The sequence below is a fragment of the Pistacia vera genome, unplaced genomic scaffold, assembly GCF_008641045.1.
Source record: "Pistacia vera cultivar Batoury unplaced genomic scaffold, PisVer_v2 Contig104, whole genome shotgun sequence".
NCBI lineage: Eukaryota > Viridiplantae > Streptophyta > Magnoliopsida > Sapindales > Anacardiaceae > Pistacia > Pistacia vera.
In genome coordinates this window covers 1,892,433-1,902,558 of record NW_022195071.1, presented here as the reverse complement: position 1 = coordinate 1,902,558, position 10,126 = coordinate 1,892,433, and the positions used below count along the sequence as shown (strand labels likewise).

Below are 10,126 nucleotides of genomic sequence, written 5' to 3'. Positions count from 1 at the left end.
ACATGGTCTGAACAAATATCAATAAAATAATGTAAACATTGGACTAAACAAGAAGCATCGTTTTGACATAAGTCGAATAAAATATCATCATGCAAAACCATAAAATGAGACAATCAATAATTTCAATACAAACCCAACGCCCAATCAACTCCTCCAAATACCACTTTTCTCCTTACGCTTACAGTATAATCACGTTACTACAATCATTTTTGTCTCCTACCAAAACTACAGCATTCCCCACAACTTTCCCCACTTCACCACGCGGCGCGTATATCAAACAACCCCTTTTCTCAGGCCCTTCGCAACTTTCGCTCCTTCACCATTCCACATTCACCACAGCGGCGCGTGTATCACGTCCGGCAGATCTGGTCCCCTACTCCAACATTCCCCCACCGTGTCGTATATCAAAACAAGCCTCTCTCAAGCCCCTCGTGTTCCTCGCGCTCCGTGTAACAAGTCATCGATACAGCCAAACTGAACCAAAAACACTTTGTCTCGGCGCCGACGCAGCTGAATTTCACGGTGTTGTCCAGCCTTACTTGGGGAGGAAACGGCGGTCTCTTGATCCTACTCCACTCGCCGAACCCGGCCGTGTTCCTACGCGCGTCGAATCTCCCACAAGGAGAGTCCACTGCATGACTGGTGAGAAAAATAACGTGTCCCACGGCCGCACATGCCGCCACACCCAGCCACCGCCCGGCACCGTACGGCTTCTCAACCACGCGCGTGACTTCACATCATACAAATCCATCGAGCTGGCGTACACGTGCGCCTCCGTTCCAGCCGTAGCAGCGCAGCAGATCTTCAATCCACCAAACATAAAAAACTCCGTCCACCGAAGCCCCCAGCACGTACCGGCGTCGAGGCGCGTGGACTATCACGCCCCAAGTATCCGTACCGGGATCGTACTCGCGACAGTGGATTCAGCTCGTGAAGAGCCGCCGGCAACGTAGATTTTCCCAAAAACGACAGCGCAACCGAACATTTTTCCTCGGAAATGACATCGGCGATCTTGGAGTTATAGTTTTAGTCCAAGTATCGTAAACAAGTGTGACGTTCTTGCCAATGATGTAAATTTTGGGTCCAATGGCAGCGAGCCGTGCTTGGGAGAAGAACCCATGAAGTAAATTCGAGTTTCCAAGAAAATGGAATCGGTTTTGAGATCAGAATCGCGTTGCCATGACGTGCCCAAGTGTTGTTGTTCGGGTAAAGAAAGAGTGGCGGTGGAGGGAGAGTGGAAGTGGGAATGGAAGCGGAGAGAAAAACCGGCGAAAAGAGTGGAGTGGAGGCGGTTGCGGTGACGGCGGAGGTAGAAGAAAGAAGCGGAGAGGAGGAGGAGGGACCAGCGGCGGCAAACGAGGGACAGTGAAGGCAAAGAAGAAGAGGGAACTCTTGAAAGACATTCTAAGAGAAGGTCGTCGGGGAGAGAGGAGATAGTGGTGGTGAAGGCAGCGGTGGAGAGGTGAAATGGTTAGATTTGTGAAGGGGAGTGATGGATTTGTTGTCATTTGGATTGGGAAAGCAGGATTCATGAGCCATGAGAAGTGCGGAGTTAAGCTCTCTGACATTTTTTTTTTTTTTTGAGAGTATAAAAGATTGGATAAAAAGTGGAATTTTACTCAGGATAATAGGAGAGAGTTAGCGTTGAGTTTAGTCAAATATATTCTTTCTTTTATCATCTTTTAAGAAATCTATGTTTGATTTTTCAGATTGTAATGATTGTATCTGTACAGTTCAATTGTTACGTATTTTAATCATTTTATTCAAATACTTTATATATATGCCGGTTTGAATTATTTGGGAGTATGTTAATAAAGTATATATATATAATATATATAATTTATCGTAGTCATATTATACTTAGATATAGATAAACATATCAAATGATTGGATTTGAATCAGGCGTATGTATTTTTATACGTAAAGGTAATGACTGCGTTTGTTCACATTGGAAATACTTTTAGTATCCCAAAAAAGTTAAATAGTAAAATACCCAAAATTTAGATTTTTGAGAATACTACTCCAAAAATTATTCAACTTTTTTTAAAACCCTAAAATGATAATTTAATTAAATACTCTTAAATATTTTTTTTAAATTACAAAAACACCCAATAATCACATTTACCAGATTCGACACCACCACCACGGAAAATGGCGAAATCTGGTTAGAATGGCGCACTACCGGCTGAATCTGGCTGGCAGTGCGCCGATCTAGCCTTTTCGGCCAGATCCACGGTGGATCTGGCCGGAAAAGGCCAGATCTAAGGCCAAAGATCTGGCCGTTGACGGCCAGATCTTTGGCCGTAACACTCGGTCACACGGCCAACAACGGTCGTCGTTGACCATCAACGATGACGTTTGTTGGCCATGTTGGAGCAAATACGGCCAGTCTGGCGTTGACGGCCAAATCTGACCGTAGATCTGGCCTTTTCCGGCCAGATCCACCGTGGATCTGGCCGGGAAAGGCCACAGCGACGCATGACCGGCAAGATCCAACCGGTCATGGCCCATACGGCGACTCCGGCCACCTGGTGGTGGTCGCCGGCTGGGGTGTTTTGGTGGGTTAGGGGTATTTTGTTAACTTTAATGTTTATATAGGGGGGATTTTGTAAAAAAAACAAACATAAAGGAGATTTTATAATTTATAAATTTATACTCGTAATACCCGCCCAATTCAACTTTTTTTAACTTTTTTCAAAAAATTTCCAAAAACCCCCAAATTTTGAACCAAACGCAGCCAATGTTCTTAGACAATATTATCTTTTATCTTATATATTATGATTTTAAAAATTCTCCTACATAATCAAAATATTAATATAATAATATTATTATAATTAGGGTTATTTAAATATACATGTTAAGGATATTAAAAGAAAATTGTGCAAATTTATAATGTATTAATATAATAAAATTTTTATCTTCTAATATCCGTAAGTGGCATGTGAAGACAATCCAATTAATTAAGAATATCACAAAATTAATCTTAAAATTACTAATAAAAGATATTTAAATTAACAAAAATTAGGTCCACAAATCTAATGTCATTGTAGTTTAAAGTGGTAGAACTATTTAATATATAATAAAAAGCCTCATCTCCAAGATTATAAGATAAAATGTACTCTAAAACTTCTTTTTCAAAAATATGAATATGCTAGGTTGTCGTAAGATATAATAATAAACTGTTTTGAAATTATTGAAAGTGGGAAAATAAAACAATATTATTGCATATGGAGATTTGAGAGTGCCTTCTTAGACCCAATAAACTTACTAGTACCATTGGAGAGTTCATGAGATTTAGTAAAAAAGGACCCAAAATTTCAAAGTATAAAGTCATTGATTGGAACCCACGCTCGCCAGGGATTCATCATGTTGTCCGTGATAATAATTTCTGAGGTCAATTGTATAGACTTTTCCGATATTTCAATCTTTCACACACGCCAATAGAAAAAATTATTAGGTTAATATAAGGGTAATATTATATTTACAATCCAATCTCATAAATTTGTTCTCATAATTTTAATGTAACAGTTCATAATTCGTTAACTTAATAAATCTCGTATGTCTAATTGCGAGTTTGTACGTTGAGATTGTAAGAGAAAGTTTATAAGGTTGAGTTATAACTTCAATTAAGTCTATGTTAGGTTAGTTTTTACACCCCTGTTAATAAAAAAAACTAACAATTGCCTCCCATAATTAGTCACTTACCCCCTTGGCCATCTATTTTTTGTGTTAAAGTTAATTAAAGGGTGGGTCAAATAGACATTTTATATTAAAATACTAAATAAGTAAATACATTAAACATTTCGAAATAATAAAAAAATATTTAGAAAAACTTTTTAAAAAAATATATACATAAGATTTAATATTATTTTTTAAAATATTTTCCTTTGAAAAAAAAAAAAAAAAAGATATAGGACGATCAAAGATCTTCGGAACTACCAATCTTAGATCGCTAGAATGGACAATCTTTTTTCTTTAAAAAGAATATTATTGAATTTTCAATTCACAAAAAATATATTTTAATATTTTTTTATATTTTTACTTTGGAAAATATTTTAATTTTCAACTTTGTGCCCTTCTCTCAATTAATTAACACTAAAACTTGACGATAGGAGGTGTAAGTGGCTAATTATAGGGAGCAAGTTGTCAATTTTTTTTAGGGGTGGGCGGGTCCGGGCACCCGCCCAAAATCAAAGAAATCAGAACTAGAACTGATCGATTCCTTTGATTTGGAACCAGAACCGGAACCATCGATTCCAGTTCCTAAAAATTTGGAACCGGAACCTATAACACAGGTTCCGTTTAGATTCCGAGTACCCTGAAAAATATCAATTACCCCCTTTTTTTAAAATAACAAATAAACCCTTATAAAATTATATTACACCCCTAACAATTAAATGCAAAACATTAAATAATATATTTGTTTATATTTACTTGATGTTTGATGCTTGATTATAAGTATTTAATTGTTTGTTTTCACCGATAATAAATATTTAAAAGCTATTATTTAACGTAAATGTCTTAATGTATATTAATTCCTTAATCAAGTAATAAGTGAAACTTAAATATTAATAAGAATATTTTGAAAAACTGATCTTTTAATGAAAATTAATAAGACTTTTGATACTTAGATAAAAAAACCAAAATTTTCTTATATATTTATATNTGGCCAGAAATCGCCGCCAGAACAGGGCATAGAAGGCCGAAAATGGCTGTCGTGCACCGATATGACCATTTTTGACCAGATATCTGGCCAGAAATAGCTAGATCTAGCCGCCGTCAAAGGCCAGATCCGTCGATCTAGCAGTCAACGGCTAGATCAATGGCCATTAACAGCCATGTCTGTGGTCGTCAACGGCCATCAATCTGGTCGTTGACTGCCAGATCGTGACGGATCTGGCCATCACGTCTAGCCATTTTCGGTCAGATCTCTGGCCAAAAATGGCCATACAGTGCACGGAAGCCATTTCCTACCTTCCATGAGCCGTTAGGTTGCCGGTTGCCTGCGGTGGTTGCCGACAGCCAGCAGTGGTTGGGTTGGTAAGGCTGCTTTGTTGATTTTCCAAACTTTTATTATGGGGTTGTTTTTGCTAAGTTTTTAAATGCAAGGGGGTTATATAATCCAAATAATAATCGATATTAAAAAAAATATATAATAATAATATTTAATTAGAGGACAATTCAGTAATTTAAATAACATACCCACCAATTTATTCCTCCCAACCAAACATATTAATATAACATACCAATCAATTAACCAAACACATTTTTCTAAAGATTCACAGTAACCTTCAAGGTAATCTAACTTTCTAATAATCCAACATTCCCAGTAATCTAATATTCCCTGAATCAAACGCCCCCTTATGGTTAATGTTATATTATCAAGTTTGGAAATCAACATTGGATGACTATGTTTTGGATGTAGAGGTTGCTATTTGAGAGTATAAAGAGGATGACGATGAAGACAATGTGTAATAGTATCATATATATAATCATCATAGCATCTAATAAGTAGGGTATTCCACATAACATTGAGAATTCATTATTATAGACCATTAAAATTAAATTAAAAATCAAAACCATAAAATAGTTTACATGGGATTAGACTCCGAAAAAGGATGGCTGCTCTACAAAGGCCAAAATCCATAAAATAATCTACACATGATTGTTCCAAAAAATTCATCATATATAATCATTGTTAATGTTATTTAATAGTAATGATCTCGCCTCTCATTCTTAAAGGGACAATAGATGTAATTCGGAGATGGATTGAGATGCTTGTCTTATTGTAGTAGAATTTGAATGATTATTTGTATTTGATCATTTTCTTAAAGCTAATGAAGTATTGAAAGATACATACATGTCCAAATGTTTGCATACTGTACAAGAAAGAGTATAAGGGTGAAACTTCTTGCCTTACATGTGAAGTGTCAAAAATGGATAGTTTTTAAGAATTTAACTAAGAAAAAAAATAAGGGTTTCTATTCTACGAACATTTTATGGTACTTTTCACTGATTTCGAGGTTTAGAAGAATTTTTCGACGTTTTGAAATGACAAACAATTTGGGATGGTATGCCAATAATTAAAGAGAATTGATGGTCATTTTTACGCTATTCAACAAATAGTCCATCATGGAAGTTAATAAACTACATGTGACCTGAGACTGCAACTAAACCCTAAAAATTATGTCTTCCTATTTTAGTAGAGGAGCTTAATCCATATGGTTCCATGAGTAGTCGATACAATTGTTGGCCAGTTTTGATGGTGATTTACAATCTACCTTATGTTTATGCATGAAAAAGAAATATTTGTTGTGACATTATTAATTCTATGACCTAAGCAACCTAGTAATGATATCGATGGTTATTTATTTGGCGTCATTGATTGAAGACCATATATTATTGTAGGAGGTAGGTTTTGAAGCTTATGATGCGTACATTCAACAATCCTTCACATTAAAAGTTGTGTTGTTATGGACAATTATGATTTACTTGCGTATAAAAATCTGATTGGTTGAAGACTACCATAAATTATTGTAGGAGTGTTTAGATTTGATGGAGAAAAGGTGAAAGTAGCTAGGGTTTTAAATCAAATCTCTCGGTTTCTCTTTCACTTTGGAATAATGGTTGCAAAATGATATTTGAATGCTAAGAGTTCTTTAAAGATCAGTGAATGAAGCTTTCAAGGTGCTTTAAATGAGACAATGGACAATGCTTGAACGTACATTCTATTATTCTCTATTTACGCTGCATACTTAAATATTCAATATTCAGTTTCGAGTACTTGAATAATGGTTGCAAAATGATATTTGAATGCTAAGAGTGAATTATCGGTTTCGAGTACTTTCAGGTCACCACCTGCCTTATAGCAGTTTTCGAGATCCTGTAATCAATATTCAATAGCGGCATAGAGCGATCAGGTTTTCTTTACGATGCGACAAAACAATTCATCTCATTTTCATGTGAATTGTGGACAAACGAGTGTTATAGAGTGATTGCGAAATGACAACAAGAGTTTTGCTTCGAATTTAGCCGAATTCGGTCAAGAAACGAGAGAGGTTCTGTAAATTATTTTCAATATATTTATAATTTTTAAAACTCAATGTCTACCTCTCTAAGGTTCAATTTTTTAATCCTCAAGAGTGGTAAATGCAATTAACCCAAATATAAAATTTTAAAGATGGCAATGGGCTGGCCGGGACCAGGTACCCCTTGGCCCAGGCCCGAGTCCAACCTCGCTTATCACAAGGATGACAGGTAAAGTGTAAGTTCAAACCCATCCATTTTTATAATGTGAATTTTTAAATATTAATAAATTTCAATTTTTTTTATATTTTTAATTCAAGAAACAGTTTTAAAATATTAATTTATTTTTTAATACTCACCAAATATTAATAAATTTCAATTTTTTTTTATATATATATGTAGAATAGTTTTATAATTAGATATATAATATAAAGATAATTTAATAAAATTAATAGTAAAATAATTCGGTTAGGCTAAGCCAGGACTAAAGACATACTCATGGCCGACCCATATTTGAGAATAAACCTTAAAATCAATCCCAAGTTCAAGCCCAAACCCACAAACATAGAGTAAAGTCAATCCTTTTCAGGCAAGCCGGGTACCCAGAAATGCTGAAATACCGGCCCATTGCCATCTTTAACAAAAATCACATGGTCTGAACAAATATCAATAAAATATATGTAAACATTGGACTAAACATAGAAGCATCGTTTTGACATAAGTCGAATAAAATATCATCATGCAAAACCATAAAATGAGACAATCAATAATTTCAATACAAACCCAACGCCCAATCAACTCCTCCAAATACCACTTTTCTCCTTACGCTTACAGTAATAATCACGTTACTACAATCATTTTTGTCTCCTATCCAAACTACACCATCCCCCACAACTTTCCCCACCTTCACCACGGCGGCGCGTATATCAAAACAACCCCTTTTCTCAGGCCCTTCGCAACTTTCGCTCCTTCACCATTCCACATTCACCACAGCGGCGCGTCGTATCACGTCCGGCAGATCTGGTCCCCTACTCCAACATTGCCCCACCGTCTCGTATATCAAAACAAGCCCTTCTCTCAAGCCCCTCGTGTTCCTCGCGCTTCCGTGTAACAAGTCATCGATACAGCCAATCACTTGAACCAAAACCACTTTGTCTCCGGCGCCGACGCAGCTGAATTTCACCGTGTTGTCCAGCCTTACTTGAGGCGGAAACGGCGGTCTCTTGATCCTACTCCACTCGCCGAACCCGGCCGTGTTCCTACGCGCGTCGAATCTCCACAAGGAGAGTTCCACTGCATGACTGGTGAGAACATAAACGTGTCCCATGGCCGCACATGCCGCCACCACACAGCCACCGCCCGGCACCGTACGGCTTCTCAACCACGCGCGTGACTTCACATCATACAAATCCATCGAGCTGGCGTACACGTGCGCCTCCGTTCCAGCCGTAGCAGCGCAGCAGATCTTCAATCCACCAATCACATAAAAAACTCCGTCCACCGAAGCCCCCAAGCACCCGTACCGGCGTCGAGGCGCGTGGACTACCACGCGCCAAGTGTCCGTACCGGGATCGTACTCGTCGACAGTGGGTTCAGCTCGCGAAGAGCCGCCGGCAACGTAGATTTTCCCAAAAACGACAGCGCAACCGAACTTTTTCCTCGGAAACGACATGGGCGATCTTGGAGTTATAGTTTTAGTCCAAGTATCGTAAACAAGTGTGACGTTCTTGCCAATGATGTAAATTTTGGGTCCAATGGCAGCGAGCCGTGCTTGGGAGAAGAACCCATGAAGTAAATTCGAGTTTCCCAAGAAAATGGAATCGGTTTTGAGATCAGAATCGCGTTGCCATGACGTGCCCAAGTGTTGTTGTTCGGGTAAAGAAAGAGTGGCGGTGGAGAGAGTGGAAGTGGGAATGGAAGCGGAGAGAAAAACGGCAAAAAGAGTGGAGTGGAGGCGGTTGCGGTGACGGCGGAGGTTGAAGAAAGAAGGGGAGAGGAGGAGGAGGGACCAGCGGCGGCAAACGAGGGACAGTGAAGGCAAAGAAGAAGAGGGAACTCTTGAAAGACATTCTAAGAGAAGGTCGTCGGGGAGAGAGGAGATAGTGGTGGTGAAGGCAGCGGTGGAGAGGGTGAAATGGTTAGATTTGTGAAGGGGAGTGATGGATTTGTTGTCATTTGGATTGGGAAAGCAGGATTTCATGAGCCATGAGAAGTGGCGTGAGTTACAGCTCTCTGACATTTTTTTTTTTTTTTTTTTTCTTTAGAGAGTAAAAAGATTGGATACAAAAGTGGAATTTTACTCGAAGGATAATAGAGAGAGAGTTAGCGTTGAGTTTAGTCAAATATATTCTTTCTTTTTATTCATCTTTTAAGAAATCTATGTTTGATTTTTCAGATTGTAATGATTGTATCTGTACAGTTCAATTGTTACGTTATTTTAAATCATTTTATTCAAATACTTTATTATATATATGCCGGTTTGAATTATTTGGGAGTATGTTAATTAAAGATATATATATATATATATATATATATTTCATCGTAGTCATATTATACTTAGATTATTAGATAAACATATTTCAAATGATTGGATTTGAATCAGGCGTATGTTATTTTTATGATACGTAAAGGTAATGACTGCGTTTGTTTCACATTTGGAAATACTACTTTTAGTATTCCCAAAAAAGTTAAATAGTAAAATACCCAAAAATTTAGATTTTTGAGAATACTACTCCAAAAATTATTCAACTTTTTTTAAACCCCTTAAATTTGATAATTTAATTAAATACTCTTAAATATTTTTTTTAAATTACAAAAACACCCCAATAATCCACATTTACCAGATTCCGACCACCACCACCGGAAAATGGCCGAAATCTGGTAGAATGGCGCACTACCGGCTGAATCTGGCTGGCAGTGCGCCGATCTAGCCTTTTCCGGCCAGATCCACGGTGGATCTGGCCGGAAAAGGCCAGATCTAAGGCCAAAGATCTGGCCGTTGACGGCCAGATCTTTGGCCGTAACACTCGGTCACGACGGCCAACAAACGGTCGTCGTTGACCATCAACGATGACCGTTTGTTGGCCATCGTTGAGAGCAA

The 10,126-nt window shown here is 37.7% G+C and overlaps 1 protein-coding gene and 1 pseudogene across 1 annotated transcript; both read right to left on the bottom strand.

Moving 5' to 3' along the window:
• Window positions 1–420: 420 nt before the first annotated feature.
• On the bottom strand, window positions 421–1,568 carry LOC116125263 (annotated as a pseudogene).
• A 6,120-nt stretch (window positions 1,569–7,688) lies between these two features.
• On the bottom strand, window positions 7,689–9,303 carry LOC116125674 (F-box/kelch-repeat protein At5g26960-like). Its single transcript, XM_031411403.1, has one exon. It carries the CDS (start codon window positions 9,263–9,265, stop codon window positions 7,997–7,999), a length of 1,269 nt encoding a protein of 422 aa, XP_031267263.1. The 5' UTR covers window positions 9,266–9,303; the 3' UTR covers window positions 7,689–7,996.
• Window positions 9,304–10,126: the final 823 nt, after the last annotated feature.